Genomic DNA, 27,285 nt, shown 5'->3' with positions numbered 1-27,285 from the left:
TTGTGACAGGTCAACAACCGACTCTCCCGCACACTCTGGATGGTCCATACAAAAGAAATTGCTTGAAAGCATACCAATTCACGAAAAATTGATTGCAAAACATCGAAGTCACCCGAGCTCAGTTAAAAAAAGCATCGAAGCGCATGAAGAAATGGGCTGACAAAAGGAGACGACCACAACAATTTGAAGTTGGGGATCTGGTTCTTGTAAAAGTGCCGCCAGACACATTCCGCTTTCTTTGCGGCAAGGATAAAAGGCTGTTACGCCGTTACAAAGGTCCAATCAGAGTGATCGAGAAGGTGGTACATGCATCTTATCGACTTGAACAACCCGAGTGGATGAAAAGCCACAGACGTCCAGTCCATCCCGTGTTTCATGTAAGCTATTTAAAGTCATTCCACACAGATGAAGCAAATCCGCACCGACAAAAGCTAAGGAGATCAACAATTTCCAGAAGGCAGCCTGTAAACAAAGATGTCCAAGAGATCATTGCAGACAGAGTCATCAATGCAAACGGTAGTCAACAACAACAATTTCTAGTTCAGTGGCTGGGGCTGGGAGAAGAAGAGAATAGTTGGGAAAAGATAGAAAACCTTCGGCATGCCATACAAAAGATTGAAGATTTCAGAAATTCAAAGACAACGACATCAACTTCAACATCAAAAGAGTGAGAATGCCTTCTACAACACATCGACGAGGACGTCGACAAAATGAGTGGGGGAGGATGTTAGGGAGTGACAATGTAATGGAGAAAAGAGAGAGAGAGAGATACTGCTTTAATTGTATTCTTCAGGGATTTAGAATGAATATATGATTATCTGTGTTATCGTTTGTATGGTTATTCTCTTATAGTTGAATAATACAAATAGTCCTTTTCATTGGGGTGTTTTGTTGCCTTGGATTGTGATGTCTCTTATTGTTATAGTCATATTCGGTGTATAAGAATATATTGCTCGTGTGAAATCCCATTGTTCCTTATTTTTCTTGAGTATTGAGACTCACCTGGTGCTCGTGCTTGCAAGCTTGAACGTGTGAGACTTGGCTGACTTGTCGAGGGAGAGCTCTCAACAAGTGCCACACGGCCCTTACTTGAGTCCCATTTTGGGGGTCCGTGACACACAGCTTAGGTGGTTTGGGTACCTATAATGCAAGGTAAATAGTGCGCCAGGTAGAAAGAGTGAATTAGTTACTGTGAGGGGCAGTAGAAGGGGTAAAAGGGTAGATTAGATAAGAGAGGAGCAACTCAAGTGGTTTGGGCACCTACAACATAGACCAAATAGTGCACCAATGAGGAAGAGTAAATTAGTTACAGTGGGGTAGGGGATCGACCTAAAATAACTTAGAATGAGATAGTGAGTAAGGATTTGATATCCCTGATCTATCGAGGGAAATTGCCCATGATGACATAAATTGGCGAAAAAAGGATTCATGTAGCCGACCCCACCTAGTGGGAGTTAAGGGTAGGTTTGTTGTTTGTTGTTTGTTGTTCGTTCCCAATTAAGCTAATTTGGCGAAAATCTTTGATATTGCAAGCCCCCAGTTTCTTAGGAATCAAAGAGATTAAGGTTGAGTTAATACTAGACACAAAATTCCCGGTTCTATAGAAGTCTTCGGAAACCTTGATGATGTCTTACTTGAGAAAATCCAAGTACCTTCGGAAGAAAGCCATATTAAAGCCATCCGGTCTAGGTGTCAACTCTTAAGGGCTCAAAAATTTTCATCTTCCTCAAAAGGCCTCTCAAGCCACAAAATTCCCGGTTCTATATAAGTCTTTGGAAACCTTGATGATGTCCTACTTGAGAAAATCCAAGTACCTTCGGAAGAAAGCCATATTAAAGCCATCTGGTCTGGGTGTCAACTCTTAAGGGCTCAAAAATTTTCATCTTCCTCAAAAGGGCTCTCAAGCCACCAAGCTGCGGAGAGGCTCATGATTTTTAACATAATACCATCAACTATTGATCTCCAAGACTCTAATTCAGAGTACAAGGTTTTTAAAAAGTTGCAAATGCAACTTTCGATTTCCCCCTCATTCACCAGCATCTCTTCCGCCACTTTTACTCTTGTTATCATATTAAATCTATGGTGCACATTAGCTACAAGATGAAAGAAAAGGGCATTTTTACCTTCAATCAAGACCTCTAGATTTTTGCCTCCAAGGTACTTCTTCTAAGGAGATAAGGGCAAGATCCCTTTTGACAACTAACCTTTTAGCCCTGCTTTCAGCATTAAGACCCTTGCTGATTTCCTTCTCTAGCTCCTTATGTTCTCAAGAAACTCTTTTTTCCTCATAGTGATGTTGCCAAAAAAAATTGTTGTTTCAACATTTCAATTTTGCTTAGAGCAGTTTCAGCTTTGGTGACAACCACAAAGCTGGCCTCCCCTTTACTTGCAGCTTAAGCCATCATTTCTTTACTGCTTCATCAAACTCCTCATGTTTAAACCACGTGTTCTCATATCAGCAAAGGGTTGGCCCCAACTTGACTCCACCTGTGTCAATAAGAATTGTGAAGTGGTCTGAAATATGGCACAGAAGCAAGGATTGGGCATCTTCAGTAAGTGTTTGTCCCAATCAGAAGAAACTAAGAATCTATCAATCCTAGAGTGTGACCTCGAGTTTGGCCATGTGAAAGGGCCACCAATGAGAGGGAGGTCTAAGAGCATAAGCATTGATGAAATCAAGAAACTCTTTCATGCAAATGGATTCAAAACAAGTCTCATTCCTTTCGTGAGGATAAAGGATCCCATTTGTCGTTTTTTTTTCTGCAAGTTCTTTCAACAAAAGATGTTTGGAAGGCCCTTCTCCTGGGCCATAGACCCCAGTAAAGTTTCATAGGAAGTTATCTTCAAGACTCTGGAACAAAACAAGATTGTTCCTCAATGAATAGAGAGGGGATGTTATTTGCTTTCAGGAAACAAAGGTGAATTCCATGGATAGCAAATTGGTTAATAGTTTATGAGGAATTAAAAATTGTAAATGGATTGCGTTGAATGCAATAGATAATGCGAAGAAGGTATCAATAGATTGATCCAGTAGTTCCACAACCATGTCATTCCAAATAATGAGAACACCTCCCGCATTATCTATTGCATTCAACGCAATCCATTTACAATTTTCAATTCCTCATAAACTATTAACCAATTTGCTATCCATGAATGCTTTAATTCCTGAAAGCAAATAACATCCCCTCTCCATTCATTGAGGAACAATCTAATTACAGATCTTTTTGTTTTGTCATCTAGTCCCCAAACATTCCAAGAGATTAACTTCCTCAGCATAGGATCAGATCGCCAACCCAGCTGCTCCCAGCCTCTCCCACATCAGAGTACCCTCCTAAATTGTCATAGTACACTGAGAAGATTCCAAGAGCCATTAAAGGTATGATTTTCCTTGCCACAATGTGTACAGATGTGAGAATTGCCAATGTGAACTCCTCATTGTATTTTACAAATGCTGCCACAACCACAATCCAAACATCATCCTGCAAAATTTTCCCTACTACAGTAGGTAGTATCCATGGCTGACTTATTGCGGGAAAGAGCTTGAGTAGTCAGGCAGCACACAATAACACAAAATTCACTTTCAAAACTTCAAAAAAAAAACAGAACCTACAACACTTCAAACTCTCCAAAATCCAGATAATCCAGAACTTCAATAGGCAGCTATGACTACAGAACCAAGCTTACAATATCCTAGGAGGAATTGCTTAACCATCCAGAATAGGGCAGACCACAGCAAAGTACTGCAGGCATTTAATAAACAACCTGGCAGCAGCTCCAGGCATTACAGCTGGCCGCAACTGGAAACTAATGCAGAGAAGAACAGGAAATAAATATTTGAACACCAGTCAAAACCAACCAGCAATTGAAACAATATTATAAGCAAATCACCATGAAAACACACCATCATCAGCAAACCAAAAAATAGAGTGACAGACGAACAGCAGCTGCAGCAGCATACAAGAAACAGAGCATAACTGAGTTCACAGCAGCAAATCAGCATGAAAACACACTGCCAAGGATGCTGCACATCCTAATCCATAGGGAGGGTGCCCTTAAACAACTCTCAAACCAACCAGAAAATCAGATTTGAGGACTGATTAGGGGCAGATAAGGGGGAAGAAAACCCAAAAAACAAGGTATCAAAACATATTTAGATAAACCTAGATCAAAGCTCTGATACCATGTTCTAAAGTTAGAGATGGAGGAGGGAAGAAGAGAGGAAAGAACTGAGCAGCAGTTTCTTAGAGTCTATATACAACTTCATGTCTACCCTCTTACATATTATTAATAATAATAGTTGTTGACCTCATAAGTCACACCCCATTTTGATAATGACAAATACTCAAGTATTCGATGGCTATCTAGTTTATGTCCAGGTTTATATTCACAATTACTTTGATGGCACATGAAGTAGAGCATGAAGACCCTGAAGATCATTTTATATTGTAATTCATTATTATTCAATTTGGGCCTGTAATAGTAACTAGGGAAAAAGATCTAAAATAAATCTCTGCATAACATGCATATAGGCTAATTGTAAGCTCATAGACCGTAGCGAGACCTTAGGTCCCTACACATATGCACAAATAGTCCCCATAATCACTTGCACTATCAAGGGATTGAATTGAAATGAATTGGACAAAAATAAGCAAAATTTGTGAGAGGTCGGGCGCCCGAACCCATTGTGTTCAAAACACATAGGGCGCCCAAACCGTGGACAAGTCAACATGTTGACTTGGATTCAGGCAGCCAAACATAATTGATCGCACCATCCACAGGCGACCAAACCGCTGAGGTGACCGTTCTCACCAACTCAGCCAACCGAACTTTACATTCAAAATGGCCCCCGGCGATCGAATACTTGAGTTCAGTCAACCGAATGATAGACCAGGCGACCGAAAACACAAACAAAATGATTTTCGCCTTGGTTCAGCCAACCGAACATACACCCGAGCACCCAAACGTCCAAAAGAGACTTTTTCTACTGAGTCTATTCGGGCAACAGAACCAAGGTTCAGCCACCCGAAAACACTCAGGTTGCTTATTTTTTTACCGAGGTTAAAATGTTTAAATAGGGTTAAAATTTCTAAATTATTTTAAAACAATTCTAATAATACCCTACATGTCCTAAACGGTTATAATTTGCCCTACTTCTATATATAAGAGTTCATTTGTGTGGATTAGCATCAGATTAGCAAAAATCATTAGCAAGAAATCCTTTCAAACTCAAAATCCTATTTTGCCTATAATACTTCCAAATACTCTCATACCTTCATTCCTTTAATCAATCTTAGCATTGTGAGAGCTTGTTGTTGGGCTATTGCTTAGTATAGATTGGTTAATACTCCCATTACTCTTGCTTGATTGATTTATTTATTTTGGGGAGCTGAGCAAAGTTTATCCCACAGATTTAAGTTTAATATATCTTGTATTGGGATAAACTCAGTAGCTTGAGGATCTTTGTATTGTCATTGCAAGATTCCTATAATTATATTTTTTGTGTGCAAATATTTTTTACAAGCTATAATATTTTCAAACAACTCTTGTGTCTATTTCATTGAAGAAAATATTTTTGAGTTGATTTGAATATTTGATTGACCTCTTTGAAACCCTGATTTATTATTGAGATTTGAATATCTTGTTTCAAAGAAATAGCTTGTTTATACACACTTGAGCGTACTTGTGATTACATCTTATTGAGTGTTGCTTGCACAAAAATCACATCACTAAGCTTAAATTACCTATACTGTTGATGTGTGGTTGATTGATTACATTTGGTATATATCTGCTTGATTAAGAAGCATAATCATTGTACCCTGTTTGTATTGTGAAAATACTGTTGTATTCTAGGCGTGGCCTAAGAGAGTGGTAATCTAGCCTGATAAGAATTGTATGTAAAAGTTGAGGTCAGCCCTGTGCTAATTGACCTGATTGTTTAAATGTCGCTCCACCTGTTAAGTGAGCTTATAGTGGTAATCCTTATACTTGTTAGCCAAGGTGGGGACGTAGGCAGTTTGCCAAACCTCGATAACACTTTTGGTGTCGTCTCCTTTACTGCTTTTGTGCATGCTTGGTTAATTTATTTGTGCAATTTAATTTCCGCTGTATATTTATATTGATTTACTTTATCTGCACAAGATTAATCTTAGGCTTGTGTAATACTGCTGTTAGGGGATTGACCTAGGGGATAAAATTTGAAAATACCAATTCACCCCCCCTCTTGGGATTACGGTAAAGCTAACAATAATTTTAAGGGCAATAATACCCCCAGTAACACACTAATTATTAAAATATCACATTCCCTTCTAAGAAACTCTTTTAGAACACACAGAAAATAAACGTAAAGAAAGGTGTCAAAAGTGTTTAAAATAAGCCCGCTATGTTTTTACCGTGTTTGACCAGGCCAAGCTATATTTCATTTTTAGGTAAACAAAGAATTGCATTGAGCAAAAAGAATAGATTCAAAAAGGAGAAGGCATCATTCACTAAACAAAGACTAGTCAGAGAAAATCCTCCAAAAAATCGTGGAGGAGTTTGAAAAGACAGACAACACGCGCGCACACACATGCAAGAATATTGATAGTCAAAATTAGTAACTTTAACTGTAGCATTATTTAAAAAAAAAAAATTCACCAACTAAAATATTTAATTAAACGATAATGAGAAAACCCCCTCAAATCTAGCTGTTGATATTTACAAATATGAATTAATAGGAGTCATCAAGCCCATGAATTCCCTAAACAATAATTGATCAATTCAAAATATGTCCAAAAAGTATTCTATGGACTCCCAATAACACAAAAGCAGTTTTCTCATAATGCTTAAATCCTCACTTAATAAGAAAACTAACATCATAATAAACCTGAGAAAAAAATCACGTTAAAATTTAAAACAACTACAAATTGTAGAATCATTAAGAGTTTAGTAGCATCGATAGGATCATGGGGATAAATAGGATCACATTACGATCGCATATAATCATAGGACCCTACAACTTTAGCTGCAACAGATGACCTCAACTTATAAGTCATACTTTTGATATAATAATAAAAAGATGTCCAAATTACATAATAAAGTGTTGTGTGCTTAAAATGTATTATTTGATTGTTATAGTGTATTCACTCGTGACGTTGTTTGAAAATTAATTATTTTATGCATTTCAAGTTTCACAAATTATATTTTTCCCAATCACCTTTAACTATTAATTGTCTATATTTTTTGAGCATGCATTATTTATTTCTCTACAACTAAAATAAAATGCTTGGGGCCATTCGGTTCACAGCACATTCAATATTTGCAGAAATGCCACATCAATGATCTCATGTTGGTTCCATGCTCCCTCTTACATAAGTTTCACAATAATCTAATTCCATGGGAATTTAATTTTTGGGAATAAATTGCCCCCACTATTTTGTTTGATTATACATCAGCGCCCCACATTATAGCATGGTTAGACACTGTTATTATATTTATGAAAATAAATGAAAATAACTAAAAAATATAGTAATATTATTATTGTGTTCTAATAATGACATAATGATCTAAATATTGAGATCATATTGCCCCCATCATTTTGGGGTCTTTTGATATCATTTGCATTTTCTGTTTTCTTTTTTTCATTTATAGGCAGTGAAGAAACAGATTACGATGAGTTTATTTACCCTCCCAGCTTTCAATTTTTGTTGTTTTTGAAAAAATTGAGATTTTATTATCTGGTATCATTTTCTCTTTTCTATTTTTTTCTGTACAACGATGAAATAGGTTATGACAATGCCTTGTACATATCCAATTCTATTTCCCCTGTCAAATTTCAGCCATTCTTGAAAAAACTGAAAACCAGATTTTATGGTTTTCAGTTGTTTTAGCAACTTTTGCCAAAATAATTTAATATGCAGAATTACTTTTTTCCAACTAAATAATTCATTTTTTATCCATCATTTTTAATTAAATTTTAATATTTTAAGACAATTAAAAAATAAAAAATATGCAGAAAATTTATACATAATTTTTAATTTGTGTTAGTTTTATAAATATTAACCCTAGTTTTCGGGTTTTAGTTTCTGTTTCTTATTTTTAGTTTCCATTTATTGTTTTTGTTTTCATAACTTTTGACAGTCATACCAAATGGCTCTCAACTATATGGATTAATAAGTGTTGAATTTTTTTTAATTTATATTGTCAAATATTTTACAACATGGATTTAATTTTGGGAATTTTATTAGTTGGTTTTTTTTTTTTTTTTTTTTTTTTGCTGAAACTATGATTATTTTTCATATATTATTCATAAATAGGTGGCCAAGGGTATAAAAACAGTTTATTTTGTCAAAATTTTCACAACGTAGATTTAATTTAGTAATTTTCTTACTTGGTTTTTGTACTGAAAATATGATTATTCTTCATATATTACTCATACATAGGTCAAGGGTACAATGACAGTTTTTTTGACATGTCTGCGAGATTCTAGTGTTGAACCAAATAGTAAAATGGGCATCTTGTGTACAATCATGGGAATGCCACAACGCGAACCAAACAAAAAAATTTCCATAAGACACGCATCCGTTCCTAGAAATGAGATTCTCGAGAATATCATTCAACCAAAATAGTTTTTATCCTGCAAACCAAGCATTGTCTTTTAAATTGTTTTAGAAATTAAATTTAAGTCGAGCAAAAATTTTAACTACTATAAATGTGATTTTATGCAAATTTTGGTTAATTTAATTTCTAGTGAGATTTTCCTTTTTTTATAATATAAACACATTTTTATCCACAAATGATTTGCGCTATTCATACTTTATAGTATTGATATAAGATGAAGGATCTGACAAAGAGATCAAAAGCCGAGATACTAAAGATATCAACTATATAGATCCAACCAAAGGCCAACATAAATCAATCTTAAGAATAAGAAAAAAAAATAAATCAACAACTGATAAATCATAATAACCTAAGCCTAGATTGCAGACCTTTGACCGTCGTTTTGGTTTCAGGAAAAAAGATGAACTTCTACGCCATGGCCAACCAAGTTCGAAGCAATGCAATGACCTGAAAAAACCATAAGGTTTAGCCATCTTCAAACACAAAATTTATAAAACGCATATTTCTAGAAAACCTCTCCAAGGTTTTAAATTTCATTTCAACTAAAAGTTGGAGGGTTCAAATGTAAGAAAATTTCAATGGAAATTGTGATGACTCTGGTGAAAATGGAATGTAATCTCTATGACCATTTCGATTTTAAAAAAATGTGGAAATTAACATTAGGCATTTCATTTTTTTTATGAAACTTAAACAAAAGTTAGTAAACATAATAACGGAAGACTTAGAACTAAAATATCATAAATAAAATACATAAATGACAAGTATGTGGCGCATAAGAAGCAATAACCCTAATACAATAATCATACTAAACATATTCGTATTCAAAAAAGTATGTGCGGTTATTAATATCCTTCTTGTAATAATCTTTCCTTTCAATAATTTAAAAACAAAATCTTTATTAAGACAGAAATCTTCATAATCGCAAATTCCAATTTCAAGGAAACCTTGTTCCACAGCCAAATTTTTTAACAAATTTAATTGAAATTTCAAGATTTTGATAAGTTTCAAACAATTTGTGGAAATTGTGTCAGAAATTTTTAAGATGGAAATTGATTAACATTTCGATTTCGAGGGTGATGGCAAGTGAAATTTTTCAATAATTCTGTGAAATTTTAAGACCATCTCACCAAAAGTACTCATTAAAATCATCATAATTTCTCCATGCAGAATGAGGTGCATGCCCATTGAGACTGTTTGCTGCTTCCTGCATGTTTTAAGGAAAAGAAAAACCACATCAATAAACTCAAATAGGCAGTTTTACAGTGAAATTGACTCGGCAAAACACGTATTTCCATATATCACAAAGAACTACAACGGAGATGAATGGTCAATGGAGAGATAATTGACACAAGAACATATTTTGACTATGATCAATTAAAATGAGCTTTTAGAAATTCTTAGAACAAGAGAACAATTGCCCCAGTATAACAAACACAGCAAAAAATTTTACTAACTAGTATTGCATTTTTAGCTATTTGCATTCAGAATGGTGACTCTGTGATTAATATGCAAAAAATTTTGAGACTATTCCATGGCATCTAACAGTGTCAAACCTCTAACTAATTGCAAACTAATTGGAAATTGGCAATCTATAAGATGCACCATAATGAACTAAGAGTCATTAACCAACAGGTGTAAGACAGCCTAAAGTTTTGTCACAGGTCAAGGTGGAGATACAAGATGATCATCACTGCTGGATATTTTTTTGTAGATGCTTTGAAGGCTTGCAAAAAGCCACAAAAACCAATTACTTATGATTTTTATAAACTTGAACCATTCAACCAAAAATAAAGAAGTCTACAACACTTTTCAGCTTTAAACTGCAAGGAAGATAAAAAGATATCTGAATCCTTCAAGATTCATTTTCTGATTCCCTACTTAACATTGTTCCATGGACATGCACATGAAGTTACGCCCGTTGCATCCACAGTATACATATATACACACAAAATATCCCCCAGAAAATCATTCAACAAGATTACCCTTCATCCAGAGCTCAATCTAGCTACAAAATTGCAGCTTGGCTTAATGTTCTAAAAAAAAAATTCTAAAGAAATTAGAATAGAAACAATAATCAACTCAATTCAAAAAAATTCACCTATCAAAATAATGGCTGCTTTAATTACTCATTATCCAACACTGGCTGATAATTGTGTTAAAATTTGATACGCATCGTTAGCCCACAATCTAACAGCTTAAGCTTTTAGGTAAAGTGGTAATCTAACATGATATCAGAGCCATGGTTCCCAGCATGTCCTAGATTCTATTCTTGTTGCCCGCTTTTATTATGTAGTTTATGAAAATTGTTGTATTCCCTAAAGTGGGTGTAATTTATCATTTGTTCATCACTCCAAGCACTGTCGGGCTGCACGCGCAGGGCAGTCTAAAAGTTTGATATACATTGTTAGCTGACAACTTAACAGATTGAACTTTTGGGTAAAGTGGTAATCTAAAAACTTAAGTGGCTTTTCCAGCAAAAAAACTGTCATCATGACAATTTTTGTCAGCACCAAAGTTCCATAGTAACAAGGGCATCTTAGCATGGCAACTTTCTTAGGCATACACATACAAGTTCTGCCCATTGCATCCACCAAAAAAAAACAACGATACACATGCACACACACACACAAGATCACTCAAAAAACCATTCGATAATGCTTCTCTTCCTCTCAGAAATCAGAGTAGCGATAAAATCTGTTCCTTGGTTCACTCTTATATAATAATAAAAATAAACAAATAAAATCTACAGAAATTAGATCAAACATGATACCCCATTCAATACAATGATTTTTGACTCACAGATATAATGAACAATTTGGTCTCCATTATCCCAAATTGGAGGATAATTACGTGGCTATTTTTTAGCTAATAACTTTTATCGCCACTAAGGATGTGATCCTCGTTGAAGTAGCATACATGTCAGGGATCTTCCTGATTCTCATCATCATCAGTGTAGTAGATTTGGCATTTTTGTTTCTTGTTCGTTTTATAGGGGAGTTGTGAATTAGAATCTCTTTATGGATCTCAGAGGATTATTGGGAAGTTGGGCTCATCTGATTTTGGTTTAGGGCTCGTTAAGGATGATGGAGAACAAATTTTCAGGTCATCCGAGGGAGTTCTTAGTCTGAAACTCTTGCCAAATGGAAGGCGCCATTTTTTCTGCTTGGAGAAAATTAAAGATTAGGGTCATACTCATTCTGTTGTATTCCTGAGGGTGTGGAAGGCGTCAGCTTGGAAAGCTTTCCTTCAGGCTTTGATGGAATTAGCTTCTTCCAAATTCAAGGCTTTGAAACTGATGGCCAGTGAGTCTGTAATTTGCTTCTTCCAAATGTTCAAAGAAGCAACGACGTGGGAGGGTAAGTGAGGGTTCTTCAGAGGCTGTGGAGATGTGTCAACTGTGGTTCAGCGAAAGTTTGAAGTAGCATCGACATGGGAGGGAAAGTTAGCATTTTTCAGAGGCTCTCACCAGGGATTCTTATGCCACTGCTCTTAGAATTTCTCCAGTGAAGGCTTCGAACACTGACGCCAAACTGCTTGTCCTGGACAATAGGGATTTTCTGGTTACAGCATCTTCGTCTTTGCAATTTGGCGGGTGTAGTTCTTCAAATTGAGATTCAAAATAGTTTTGGATTAAATTTAAATGGTCATCGGGATATTGGGCCTGTCAAGAGAAGTTTAGTATGCAAATGGGTTGAGAAGATGATATCTAAGCCCAATGACAATACGAGTTTGGGTAATTTAAGGAAGTTGAGCCTGGATAAGTACATTATGGTTGCTCTGGCTCCTAAGAAGGAAGGCTTGGGTACGGATAAGGTTGTTGGGCTGCTAGGTTCACTTTGGGTTTTAATTTAAGTGCTGAAGACCATCAAAAAGAGGAAGGAAAAGTACATAGTAGTGGCATACCGAAAATAGGCCCTCATCTCCTTGCGGTTTGAAGAATCAAAAGTTGGAAGATCATGCTTCACTCTCCGATTTTCAAGCTGGATGAATATGAAAAGGACTCAAACTGGATGAAGATGTAGGAGGAGTGGGCACAGATACTAGGTTTCGATCTAGAAGGCAAGGCAGAGGAAGGGACTCATCAAGGTCAACAAAACTCAAGGAATCAGATTAGTGAAGTGTAGACTCAAAAAAGGTGACATCAACAGAGACAAAGATTCAATGCAACGTTGGACTATAACATTGATATCTCTTCTGAGTATAGGAATAGCCCAGAAAAATACATTTGATAGCACGAGGATCCCACTTATCCATTCCTGGAGATAACTAATTGACCAAGGACACACAACCAAATATACGAGCAGGAAGGGAGAACAAAGGAGCCTTAGGAAAGATAAATGAATATGGGATTTTACCACCAAGGACAGAGGATGGCATTTTATTGATGAGGGAGCGATCTGTGAGCAGAGCAGCATTCCAAAAGAGTTTGGGGACATTCATTTAATACAATAGGGTACGAGTGACTTCAAGAATATATCTGTTTTTCACTCTTCAACTTCATTTTGTTGTGGAGTGCGGGCACAAGAGGACTGATGAATCATACCAGTGTTAGTCATATAAGTACTAAATTGGGTACTGATGTACTCCTTAGCATTATCACTACAAAGTATCTTGACTGGCTTATCAAATTGAGTCTTTATTTGGGAACAGAAAGCACAAAAATATCAAACATTTTGAAATGATCTTTCATTAAATATAACCAAGTCATCCTCGAGTAGTCATCAACAAATGTAACAAAGTACCGAAACCCCAACTTTGATGTCACACGACTATGGACAAGCATGAAAGGACTAACCACCCGTTTTTGTTGGCCCATGGAGCAAAGGGAGCACGATGATGCTTGCCCAATTGATAGGACTCACACTCAAGATAAGAAGCATAACCCATTGTAGGAACTACTTGCTTCAACTTGTCCAAGGAAGGATAACCAAGGTGACAACGGATTTGAAGATGTGTTGCTACGACTGTGCAGGCAATGAGTGAGATAAGGTGACTCCAAGTAGTAAAGTTCATGAGCCTCACGTCATGTGCCAATTGCCTTTAACGTCTTCAGATCCTGAATAACCACAAAATCAGGAAGAATTGGGATAGAACAATTTAGTGACTTTGTAAGCTTACTAACTGACATAAGATTGAGAGGAGATTTAGGAATGTATAAAACAGAAGAAAGAGAGATAGAAGGAGTAGGATTTACTATTCCTATCCCCTTAATAGAATAGTGGACCCATCGGCAAGGGTAACTTGAGGGAGATTTTTAGGATATCGGAGATCATAAAAGAAGTTGGTTGCAACTGTTAAATGGTCAATGACAGCAGAATCAATAATCCAAGGACTAGTTGGAAGGACACCATATGACATGAAGACTGTAGGACTACCTTCCTAGGAAAAAGAATCAACGTGATAAGATGCTTGTTGAGACAATTGATACAATAGAAACCTTGAATACTCCTCATCAAATATAGTCACAGTACGCGGTTCACTCAAACAAGTGACTAATGAAGGAATCATACTTTTGGTATTTGCAAACGCCATCCCAACATTCACAAACACAGACCAATGATCATAAGATTAATTTCTGGAACAATTGAAACAACCATGAACAAGGTGACCCACCATGAACAAGCCACAGATAATACAAGGCCATAGCACCAAGAAACTCACACGCAGCCCCAAGAAAGCAATGCTCAGCACTGGAACAATTGGTGAGGTGAATCACCGAAAACACCATGAACAAATCACCAACAACCTCAGATGCAGCCCCGAGAAAGCAACACTGCCACAGCCTCTCTCTCTCTCTCTCTCTCTCTCTCTCTCTCTCTCTCTCTCACACACACACAGACCAAAAAAAAAAACTTATGAGCACTGCCACTGTCCCAAGAAGGTCACCAATGACCGTTACTAACACCGAACAACAACTAATGAATTACCATGAGTGCATTGTCACAACAAAGATTGGATCTAGGAGCAAAAACACATGCCCAACAGCTTCATATTTTGGTATATGGAAGGAATTAGAATAATGAATCATAAATCACAGCAAATCCTACTGTTTCAGACTCAATAAACTCAATACCAATTGATAAACAGCTTCACGAAGCATCAAACAACCCTTTCTTGGGTGCCGCACTGCCACAGACGAGGTGAGCAGCTCACCGACGGAGATAGCACTACCACAGCCTCACAACTGAACATATGAATGCTGCCACGGCTGAAAAAAACTCACAAAGAAGCCTTCACAAGCCTTGAACAGAAATTAATGGAATGCCGCAAGTGCATAGTCAGAAAAGGTTGAACTTTTGAGCCAAAAAAACTGACCTAACAGATTGACAATATAGTCTAGTGAAGGAATCAGAGCATGGCAGAGGGAAAAAAGAAAAAGGTGGCTGGAAATTCACTCACGCGCCAGCGCATGGGGTCGGCCCTGCCGGCATTTGGCCAGAGCATGGGGGGTCCTCCAGCGATGATGTTTTGTGGGGTGAGTCATTAGGGGGGTCTGTTTATGGATGTATGGTTGGTTTTGTGAAATAATATGGAATGAAGGTGAATCTAGGAAGGACAGCTATGGGAATGGTGTTTTCCAGCAACGGCCGAGGAGAGTAAGGTTTACATTGGATCACGCTCTGATACCATATTGAGTAATTGGGTAAAATGGAAGACCTAAACTCAATGATAGGCCTCTCCTTCTATTTATAATATATGCAAGTGCAATAGGAATGACCATAATACCCATACTAATACTTATTACCAACAAAACACTAACACATAATAATAGCTAAAAGACTAAATAACCATTAACAGTTTTACTTCAAAAAACTGCATTAGAGAATGTAGACACTGGGAGGGGATGGTTAGAGTATTTGGGAGGGTAGTTGAAAGGATTGGGAGTTTATTTATTCTCAGTGGTCATCTTGCGCATTCTTGTTTGAGATACTCAGTACATTACCGAAATCAATAGTCTTCTTAGGCCCTTCTCCCCCTTCGATGTTCAGAGATATAAAATGAAGATATCATTGAGGAGTTATTTCTGTTTATGGCCCTCCAAAGCCCAATTTTCGGCCTTTTCTAGGATGCATTGTATGCGGTTTTTTGCTTTTTTCCCCTAGATGGACTGTAGGTGATGACTATAATGTTAGGTTTCTCAGGATGAAAAAAAGGGACCAAGGTTTTCATTGAATACGCAGAATTATGATAGGTTTATTAGGGATTGTGATTTGGGGGATTTGCCATTGGATAATGCTATTTTCTCTAGGTCTATGGCTGGGGAGAGGCTATTGCTAGTCCATCAGACAAGTTTTATTTTGAAGTGATTGGAAGGCTAAGTTTTCTATCATTCCCAAATTGTTTTCTCTAGAACTGTATCTAATCCTTTCCCCGTTTTGTTGGAATCTTCTAAAGTGAATTGAGGTCCCTCTCCCTTTCGCTTTGAGAATACATTGCTTGATCATGATTCTTTTCCTACTACGTTGAGAGATTTTTGGTGCGAGGATTTAAAGAGGGTTTGGCAAGGATATTAAGTTAGCGTCTAAAGGAGGTTTTGACGATTTGGAATAGGGAGGTTGGGGATATTAAGATGAAGAAGGCTGTCACTTTGCGTGAGTTAGATTTTTTAGATAGACAAGAGGAAGGTGTTAATCTCTTGGAGAGTGAGGAGGCAAAATGGGTTTCCTCAAAGAATGGTTGGAGGATTTGATCTTTAAGGAAATGAGCAGTTAGAGGCAAAAGCCTAAATTTATGTGGGAAGAAGAATGTGATTGTAATACAAATTTTTTTCATAGGTTGGCTTATGGGAAGGAAAAACGTGATTATGGAATTGGACTTGGGAGGAGATGTAGTTATTTCTGAACCTTGTTTGATTGCAGATGAGATTACTAATCCCTTTTTCCAATCTTTATTCGGAGGAGGTCTATGATTGAGGTTTTAGACCGGAATCGAAATTCAAAGGATCATGTGAGTTGGTTGAAAAGACCTTTTGAGAAGGAGGAAATGAACTAAATGGTGTCTGGGGTGGAGAGGGATAAAGCTCAGGGTCCGGATAGGTTTAATTTTGATTCTTCCAAGATTGTTGGGAATCTTGGGATGTGGTTAGTGTGGATTTTGTTAAAGGTCTTCAATGAATTTTAATGTAATGGGATTCTTAGCAAGAGCATCAACTACACTTTCATCACTTTGGGGCCTCAGACAAATAGATCTATTAATATGGCTGATTTTAGGCATATTAGTTTAGTGACTAGTGTGTATAAGATCATTACTAAATTACTAGCAATAGGCCGAGTGTGGTGTTAGATAATACTATTTCTAACGCTCAAAGTGCGTTTGTGGAAGGTCGGTAGATTGTGGATGCTATTCTAGTTGCTAATGAGGTAGTGGAGGAGGTTCATAGGAAGAGGGAGAAGGGCATTCTTTCTAAATTGGATTCTTAAATAAGCTTATGATAGGTTAGTTGGAATTTCTGGGATAACGTGTTGACTAGAAAAGAGTTTGGGGAGAGATGGAGGACTTGGATGAGGGGTTGCTTGTCTAATACTTTATTCTTAGTTATCGTGAATGGAGAATCTAAATCATGGTTTAGAGCATCAAGAAGTGTTAGACAAGGAGACCCATTATTTCCTTTTCTATATGTTTTGGTTGTGGACCTTTTGACTTGAATGGTGGAGGAGGGGTTTAGAAGAAGGGTTGAAAGTGGGTAGGGAGGGTGTTTGTGTGTACCATCTTCAAATAGCCAATGATATTATGTTTTTTATTCGTGATCATACAGATTCTTTTTTGAACATTTTGACTTTTCTTCATATATTTGAAAGGGTTTCTGTGCTTAAAATTAATTTGGAGACGAGTGGCATAGCAGTCATCAATTTCACATGTAGTAGGCCTAGGGAGTTGGCTTCATTAGTGGGTTTTAACTTTTGGATTGGCCCTTGTCTTATGTTGGTGATCCTAAGTCTCTGGTTTTTGGGGAGACAGTAAATAAGAGAGTTTCTAAGTGTTTGGAAGGGTGGAAAGGAGCATTACTTTCTATAAGGGGTCACACTAATCATACTCAAGCTTGTCTTGCTAGTATCCCTCATTATTTTTCTTTGGTCCAGGGTTGGGGATAACAGAGATCATCTTGTTAGCTAGGAGATTATCTGTAGGTCTTGGTTGGAGGGGGCTTTAGGTCTTTGTAAGTTGGTGTCTAAACACATTGCTCTTTTGGCTGAACGGTTGTGGTAGTTTTCTTTAAAGAGAGTCCTCTCTCTGCATGGAGTCATTAAAAGCAAATTCAGTTTGAATAAGAATTGGACCACATATGGTTTCAATAAGAAAATCAGAGTCAGTATGCATTAGTTAGAACAAAATAACTTAATATGGAGGCAAAAGAAATAAAAGGCCTCCAAGATGAAGTTAAGAAGAATTGGACCACATAGGGTTCCACGGCATTAAGCAATGGAAGGCCAAGCCCTACAAAATAATCCATCATAAATTTCATCATTTACTCCAAATAGACAGCAATTTTTTTAAAATTGGTAGAAGCTTTCTTGAAAATATAGATTATGAATACATGTGACCAAAGAAAAAATGTTGTGCATCAAGTAGGGAAGCAAAATTGTTGACAAAAATGGCAGTGCATATAAGAAGGCAGGCAGAAAGTTAATTTGTTGATAGTAAAAGAAGAATTTCATTAATAGATCAAGAATATACAGCCAGGAGAATATGACATCTCCAGAAAAAAAAAACAAAGAAACAACCTGAAAACTTATATAAAAAAATAAAAATAAAATATAAAAAAAGGAGAGAGACAGAAAAACCAGCCCAAACTAAGAGCTACACAATTTGAGACAACCTACATTCCCTAGATAGCCTCCAGAAAAAAATAGAAATAAAATAGTAAAAGACAGTAGGCTTGTCTATTTACATCATACGAACGACTAAGCATCCACTCAGTCAAACAAAATTGGGTAGAGAAAAATGAGAAATTGAAAGAGCAATCCTTTTTTATGGAAAAATAAATTTTATTTATAGAGGAAAGAATGTAGGACATGAAATCCTCCAAAAAATTACAAAACACACTAAACATTAAAAAAGAAAAAAGAAAAAAAAAATCAAGCAAACACAGCCATCCAATCTCACTGAAGATCAGAGAAACCAACACACCCAAATCATCCAAAAGAAAAAACCCATAACAATGCATATGGAAAGGGTCCAAACCTCATCTAATCAATAGTAATATAATGATCATGGAAAACACCAGTGTTTCCTTCAAGCCAAATCACTCATAAAATGACCAAAACTACACAATGCCATAATCACCTCACTTCCTTTTTCCTTGTAAAACCTCTAAAACCAGTCAAAAAAAAAGCCTCCAAAGAGTTGGGGCACACCCAACACGCACCAAATATACCAAACAGCTTGTTCCAAAGACTCCAAGCACCAGCACAGTGAAGAAACATATGAGCATGAATCTCACCACTAATAAAGAAAGGAATAATACACAATAATAATTTTCAAAGTTGAAAAATATTTGAAGTGCTTCAATAGTTCACAACAGCATTTCACTAAACAGATAAGAAAACTAATTATAACAGAAATCAATAATGCAGAAAATGAATAATAGAAATACAAATTATAAAACAAGGAAGATAAGAAACTTCAGGATAACTTAATACCGAACAAAAAACAATCACTCTTTGTCATCCTCAAGGAGAATGTACATAGATTTAGCATAGGAACTCGGTTTTGCCACTACATAATCATGCCGTAAAAAAGGTTCTTTTAAAAAATAAGAGGCATCCAAACATACCGCAGCAACAACCTCATAAAGAGGAGTGACAACATGCTCAAGGAATGATGCATCACCCTCGGATGTGTCGGGTGTGCAGCTGTTGGCTGGTTGTGCATTCTGCTGACGCAATTTCTCATCCATTTCTCTTACCATCTGTGCATGACATTTACAGATCAAAAAAATAAATGTAGAGGGACCATGAATAGTGCCCCCACCCCCAAAAAAAAAAACAATAAAAATAAATTAAAAAAATAGCACATGAAGAAAAAAGTGGGTAGGAAAGAAAAACACCAGAAATAATAAACAAAACAGAAGGCAAGAATTTTAAAGGTAACAAGAAACATATGTTAGTAGAACAACGACAAAGCTATAACGAGGATAAAGAATTATCCATTATAGCAGGGGAAAGGAATAAAACAAAAGGAGGTAAAAGAAACTAATAGAACAAAGTTATCCAATCTTTCTACATATCAACCAAAAACTAATATACAGCATATTTAGAGGGGAAAAAAAAACAAAGCTGAGAAGACCACCCTACTCCATAAATGACAGAAAGGTGCAACAGAACCCTTAAAAATGCTAGCCATGGGTGAAGCTGCGTGTCTTGAAAAAGGGAAATGCCACCCCATATTTTTTGTTAAATAAATTAATTCTTATTAACAAAAATAAAAATAAAAATTCACCACATATTTTACGCTGTTTGACACCTTACCCTTCACTTCATATCATATTGCCTGCCTTTTCTAAAAATCTTTGCTTCGCCCACAATTGCAGTCCTAACAAATGCACCGACTCACAGTGAAGAAAAACAGAAAATGGAGATACAAATCCAAAGAGCCCTCCCATTCTTTATGTTACCAAAGCCAGTTAAAACGATGAAGAAACAAACACCTAATGAAAATGAACAAATATATTGCTGTCCCACATCCTCTGACCAAAAAACAAGAGATCCCAATTTATTCCAAATGCTCAGGGGGAAAAAAAAAACTAGAGTCCAAGAACGAGTGTGACACGTTGGCAGCACCACTCCAATACAATATACCACAAGCACATATTGAGAGATCGCTTCATTCAGCATTCTCTTCAAAAACAAATTATTTAATAGAACTAAAATACAAGTAAACAAGTAAATGCCATGACTTTGAAAGGAATATTAGGTTTCCATATCAAAGAATGCACATGAAAAGGGTCGGTCAGCATTAGAAGTATGAGTCAAATGACCAAAGAAAAATTTGCAAGAGAACTTCCCAGTTCAATCCAAAGCCCAACAAATTTATTTACTTCCTGCAGAAGTCATTCAATGCAAAAATAATATCACTACTAATCTCCCTCTCATTCTAAGCAAAGTGGAAATTCCAATATATCAAACTCTTTTGATTAAAGGAAAAATAAAAATTGGAGCATTACAAAAATAAAACAAAAGACAGGAAAACCTGGAAAAAAAGGAGCTTTCCCATTCATAACATCTTTTAACAAAAAAAACCGTCTCCCCACAGTCACCTCAAGGGAAAAAGGAAAAATAATTAAAAAAAGAACAAAGAGATGAGTAATTTCCATTTCTCATTCTACTTCTTACATAAGTGAATAAGACATGAGAAAGCTGAGAAACAAATTCACAAGGGCTCACAAAGATAGATATACCTACATACATACATACATATATACATACATACATATATATATACATATATACATACATACATACATATATATATATATACATATATATATATATATATAACAAAAAAAATTCATCGAAATGAAAACAGAAGAGATTACAACAGGATGAGACATCCTCCCAAAAAACAAAAACAAAGAAATTCAAAGAGTTCCATCAAAACTGCCTTCCAGTCCCAATGGATATCAAACAGCTGGAGACCCTCCGAAACCCCAAAAGCAAGAGCAAAGGGAAACAGAAAAAGTAACATTCTCCCAAATCAAATTCGGAGGAGTCTTCTAGTCTTTAAAAATTATAGAATTCCTTTCAAGCCCCCGCCTCCATGAAGTAGCAAAAACTACACCAATCCAGAATTTCTCCTTCTTCTACCCTTTCCAAAACCCCAAAAGGAAACAGAAAAAATAACTTTCTCCCAAATCAAGTTCAGAGGAGTGTTCTGGTCTTTAAAAATTCTAGGAGTCCTTTCAAGCCAACGTGTACACAAAGTAGCAAAAACTACACAAATCCAGAATTTCCCCCTCTTCTGTCCTCTCCAAAACACTAAAATTTCACCGCTAAGAATTCATGAACACTGCAGAGCCACCGAAACCTCGCCAAAACAGGAGAACAGATTGTGAAACCATGTGGTCCTGGGGCTCTATCCCTGTCCACATCAAACACAGCCCTTCTAACCTCCTCCAAGGCAAAGGGTCTTTCTAACCAATTTGCAGTCTCCTCCCCAATAGGTTTCCAGTCAATTCCCTCAATCATCACCATGTTCCTACACTCCTCATTGTAAAGCACTTTACAGGAATCAGTAATCCCCTCCCCATTCTGCACCTGAACCACGACCACTGTTCCAGAATCTAACTCCAATTCTTTAGTCACATTCTTTCTTCTCCCATCACTGGCTACCCTGTGAAACAATCTAGAGTTGCCACCCCCTTCCTTAGCCCAACAAACTCTTGATTTCTGACACCAATTCCCCTCTTCCCTTAACAACAGCAATTCCAATTCATTAAAAGTGTGAACTCACCTCACCCTATATTCCTCTCCAACAAACCACAGTCCTCCAATTTGTCCAACACAATCATATCCTTCAAGATGTTATTTTTCTTATCCTAAATATTCCAAAACTCCTGTTTGTTCCAAACCTTGAGCCTCTCTTTGACAAACTTCAGCTTTCTTATCACATTAAAACCTTCCCAGCCTTGAACCTAGCACTCCTTCCCCCAATCAAAAATCATCTCCCAATGGGAAGGTGCATCGGCCATAATATCAAACCTGAAGGGATTCAGAATTCGGACCCTGTTGAACAAGACTGGAATCCAAAAGGTCTGGACTACGATTGGAACAGGACTATGATTGGAAATGAGCCTAATCACCGCCTCATGTATGATATTCGGGACCAGATCTTCCCAATCATCCATAAAGAGAAATCTATATCCAAGTGAGCAAGGCTCACAGGGATATATTAATGAACACATTAGCATCTCACCCATGACACTAAAGCACATACCTGATTGTTTTAATAAGTAGCGTGTTGAAAACCATGTAGAGTACAAGAAATCCTCGAAGGCGACAATTTAAAAAGGCGGAAAAAATAACTCCAAAGAAAAAGAAACAACATGTCTAGCTAAGAAGCTCCCTACCCCTTGGCATCAAAATTCAAAGAACACTGTAAATTTGATATTTCCCATCGGCTTTTCCCCGCTTTACTTTCACATCCATCCGGGTGAACTCTTGTCCTACAAGATTAGACATTCACAATCCCAACTTACCAATCAGCTGTTGACTTTTAATACTCTTCCCAATATCCTACACAACAGTGCGCAAAAGATCAGACCTACCTCAGTTATTTACCAATGCTTATTTATCAAACTAATAAAGGACAGCCCGGTGCACAAAGCTCCCGCGTATGAGGGGTCCGGTGAAGGGGCGAACCACAAGAAATATCCCCAAGCAAATCAGAAGAATTAGAAACATGTCATATTTGTTCACAAGCTTCATCCAATAAAAGTCCATCATTAGAAACAAATAATTGTCACTGCCGTTGTCCAGTTCATCTTCCCATTTCTTTTCTTCTCAAATCAAATTTTTTCCAGTGTTTTAAAATAAGTTCTTGAGGCCGGCTCAATGCATTTTCAGGAAAAAACGCCCCAGGGCGTATTTCATGCCTCAGAGTTTAATGTGTACACATATTGATCCCCCCATCAACTTGTTTTTTAAAATTTTTCGAGATAATACCCCCCTATCCAACTCCAGCTCCCTAATCAAATTTTTTCTCATTTTCCCACTAGCTATCCTATGAAAAACTCTAGAATTAAAATCACCATCTCTTACCCATTTAAACTTCGTCTTCTACCTCCAACTTCTCATTTCCTTAAAAATCACCTCTTCCCGCTAAGGTAACTCTTTTCAGCTCCTTCTCCCTAGTGAGATTAGTAACTTCTTCCTCTCTATCCAACTCTCCTAAAATACTAGTCTTTTTAAGCCTAATATCTCCAAACACCTCCCTATTCTACTCTCTCAATTTTTCTTTCATTCTCTTCAATTTATTAATAAACCCAAAACCTCCCAACCCCTACTCACTCCAAGAACCCGTCACCAAAGGCTGGAAAGTATCATGATCCAGCCACATGTTTTCAAACTTGAAGGAAGTAGGACCCCAAGCCACCTTCCTAAATTCCAACATAATAGGAAATTGGTCAAACATGGATCTAGGTAGAGTGACTTAGGAAATATTAGGGAACTCATTCTCCCACTCGCTAGAGAACAAGAACCTATCAAGTATACTAGCCACAGCCTAGCTCCACTCACCAACCAGGAAAAATTAGAATCATTCAAAGGAATATCCCTCAAGCCACTCTCCTTGATGAATAATTCAAAGTTCTACATTGTTGAAGTAACCCTACTTCCCCCCTTATTTTCTCGAGGAAATCTCACCACTTTGATGTCACCCTCTCACAATCTACTTAGGGGAGCAAAAGCCAGAGATAGAACAGAGCTCATCCCAAAAGGAGCTCCTACAAGCAGGTTAGGAAAGACCATACATCAAAGGAACCCACCATTGACCTCAATCTCTCACTTCTAACAAGATAGGAAGAGAGAGGGGGAAAAAACCACTAGGCTGTCCACTTTAAAGATAATACGGGTGTCCCACAATACGAGAATGCCCCCCATCAATCCCCAAGAGGGTATAAAGGCTCAGTCCCCTTACTACGCCCTTCTCAAACCCCTCTAACAACCTCCCTATCGACTAATTCAAGCTTAGTATCCTAAATCAAAACAATATCTAGAGAACACCTAAGAAAAACCTCCATAACCAAACTTTTCTTCCTAACATCCCCCTAAACCCCTAACATTCCAACTGACAATCTTCATAATCTTATTCATTTACGCTATTTCCCTATACCCTTTATGCCGCCATAATTGATGGAAGAGGTCAAATTATTTAACTCTTTCTAAACCACCTTCTTTCTCCTCTCATAAGTTTTAGGGCTCAATCCTTGTCTCATCTCTACTCTAGCAAAGACTCACAAGTTTCAATCCCAAGTCATTCAAGACATCGTTTGAGTCTCTACAGCCTCTCGCGCCACCTCCTAAGCCACAAACAAAGGCATTACTTCCATAAAAACCTTCCTTGTGGCATAAAGCATCAAAAGAAAACGAGGATTGAATGAGAAGGGGAAAATATTTTTTCCAAATTCATCTGGATTTGGATTGCCCAAAGATATAGTCGTCTCAATCATCATTACCCCTCCCAACATCAGAAAGAATAGCAACAAGGTCCACCTTGTCGAACCTTCATTTGAAAGAGAAGGGTAAAGAATCATCACAAGGTTAGCACACCTCATGCCCATGTTCTTTCATTCATTCATTTTTCCAATCAAGTTTTTTCCCCTCAATTCAATTTGTTTCCTAACCTTTATTATCCAAACCTAACTTCAAATAATTCTAACACTCCTCACTATAAAAATTAGCATTAGTGTTCTTTTTAAAAAATTTACTTACATGCACAAAAGAACTTTCCTTCTTTAGCTCCTAGTGCCCTATAGTCTGATGAGAATACACTTTATTTGACACAGTTTTCAGACACACCTTACCAACATTTATCTTCCATCACAACCCTCCAAATTACAATCCACCTCTGTACACAATCCCTGACCAGCTCAAATCAAACCAGGATAGCTAGATGGTCAATGCATCTGCTCCATCCCAAAATCAACAATCTCCAAAGGAACTTCTGTAGCCACTCCATCAGTATTATGCCCACTTCTCTCTTCAACTCCACTTGACCAAGTAGTAATAGATGAAACATGCCCAGTTGATCCATTTGACCCCTCCACATGACCTCGCTTATTCTGCACCTATGCATCCTTTAGTTTTATAGTCTAATCCTGCTCACACATCGAACCCTCATTCTAAAAACAGAGGCCCTTACATGAACTATTATTTCCAACCACATGGTCTTCAAAAGTCCTATGGGGATCATGGTTTTAAATAACGGCTGTTACGTAGCGTAACGGCCGTTATGTAACGGAAATCAAAGGCTTCGAAACTGATACAGGCAGATATTGCGGAGCGGAAAAAATTCACAGCCGTAATGGCCGTTACCCAATGTTACACTTCGTAACGGTCCAGTACATGGCCGACAACTTGTAAGTTTTCTGAATACCTAAACAAGTTCCCCCTCTCCCAAACACCCATCTGCTATTCAATCTAACATTCAAAGAGCAAAATAAAAAACTTACCTTGAACTTTTGTTGGCTGAAGCAAATAAGAAGGCTTCACTTCTTCGAAGCTTGAGAGTGAGCAGATCTACTAATCTCCGCAGCCTTGCAGGAGTTGCAGACTTGCAGCAGCTTGGCGAGTCACTGGCAACAGCTCTGCAACAGCTTCGCTGCCTCTGCGAGTCACCGATAGCCCTTCAACAGCTCCCTACGCCAATCGTCGCCACTCACCACCAGCCAGCCGTTCGACTTCGGCTTCGGAGCTTGGAGTCATCGGTCGTTCATGCTTCGAATCCTTCGAGGCTTTGATGCTCCTCTGAGTCCTCTCTCGGTCTCAGACTCTCTACTGCGCTCTCAAGTCTCAAGATTCGAGCTCGACTTCTTCTCCACTCTCCAGCCAATGTATGAGATAAGCTTTAGAGTCAATCAGTCAACGCCACTGCGACTTAAACTTTTCATTATGTTTTTTTTTTTTTTAAATTATATTTTGTTGTAAATTATGTATGTTAAATTGAATTAAAAAAAGTAATTTAATAGAGTAAAAAATTAGAAATCAATAATAATCATATGTAAAATAAAATTTTCTTAATTTATGAATATTTTAATTGTCTTATTTTTTTTGAAAAGTAATTATGAAAATCAAGTTCCATCGCATATTTCTTTTTTCTTAATATTTTTTAAGTTTTAAAACATCATTTTGACCTTAAATTTAAAATTAGGTAAAATAAATCTTTACATGATCTATTTTTTTGTTTTTAGTTATCAAATAAAGTAAAAATTGATAACTTAATAAACAAAATTTTAACCTAATAGTTAATACATTAATAATTATGATTTTTACTACTACAATTTGTAGAAAAAATTATTTTAATCCATATATTGAGAAAATGTTTAAAAAGTTAAATAGTCAATTTGTATTGTATGGATCTCTATTAGTGATGTATATGAAAGTAGAGCAAAAATCTTTTTCACCTTTAAAATTACAATGTTAATTTCTTATAGTTATAAATGAAAATAAAATCAAGTTATAATAAATAATGATAAATATCTTTTTAAAGATAAAGGAATATATTTTTTTGTAATAATTTACACACTTTAAAGATATGTATTTATTGAAATCCTTTCAACAAGAGAACACATCCCTTAAATATATGCATAAACACTCTTATTTTACTAATAAATAAAATATCTAATATTTTATAATTTTGTTTATTTAAATATTTTAAATAAACATTACTTATTATTTTTAATCAAATAATATATTTTATTTTTACGTAATAAGTATTTAAAATTAGAAGGACTATTTAGTACTTACTATTAAATATTTACTAAATTGCTAATTATATTATACCTGTCATTTTTTTAGAAAGGTTGTAACTTTGTATTTTCTCGATGTTTTGTGTAGAGATCATCAAATCAAGTCTATCAAGATGTCATGTGATAGAGCAAATGAGAACTTACCTAGTGAGGACATTGGATGGCATTTTGTTAATGCGGTGGACGGTAATAGACATGTTATTACTTGTAAGTTATGTGAGAAGATA

At 36.6% G+C, this 27,285-nt stretch overlaps 1 protein-coding gene across 7 annotated transcripts in view; it reads right to left on the bottom strand.

Annotated features, from left to right (window-relative positions):
* Window positions 1-27,285, bottom strand: part of LOC131148002 (callose synthase 9) — a 194,605-nt gene that overhangs the window by 135,126 nt on the left and 32,194 nt on the right. For all 7 annotated transcript variants that reach the window (XM_058097727.1, XM_058097729.1, XM_058097730.1 and 4 more), the window contains 3 exons: window positions 19,370-19,504; window positions 9,723-9,799; window positions 8,964-9,042 (listed from right to left, as the gene is read on the bottom strand). In XM_058097727.1, coding sequence (XP_057953710.1) covers window positions 8,964-9,042; window positions 9,723-9,799; window positions 19,370-19,504 — 291 coding nt within the window. The remainder of the gene's footprint in view (window positions 1-8,963; window positions 9,043-9,722; window positions 9,800-19,369; window positions 19,505-27,285) is intronic.

Source organism: Malania oleifera, chromosome 2 (assembly GCF_029873635.1).
Source record: "Malania oleifera isolate guangnan ecotype guangnan chromosome 2, ASM2987363v1, whole genome shotgun sequence".
Lineage (NCBI taxonomy): Eukaryota > Viridiplantae > Streptophyta > Magnoliopsida > Santalales > Ximeniaceae > Malania > Malania oleifera.
The sequence above is the reverse complement of the archived record's forward strand: the minus strand, read 5'-3'. Positions and strand labels throughout refer to the sequence as shown.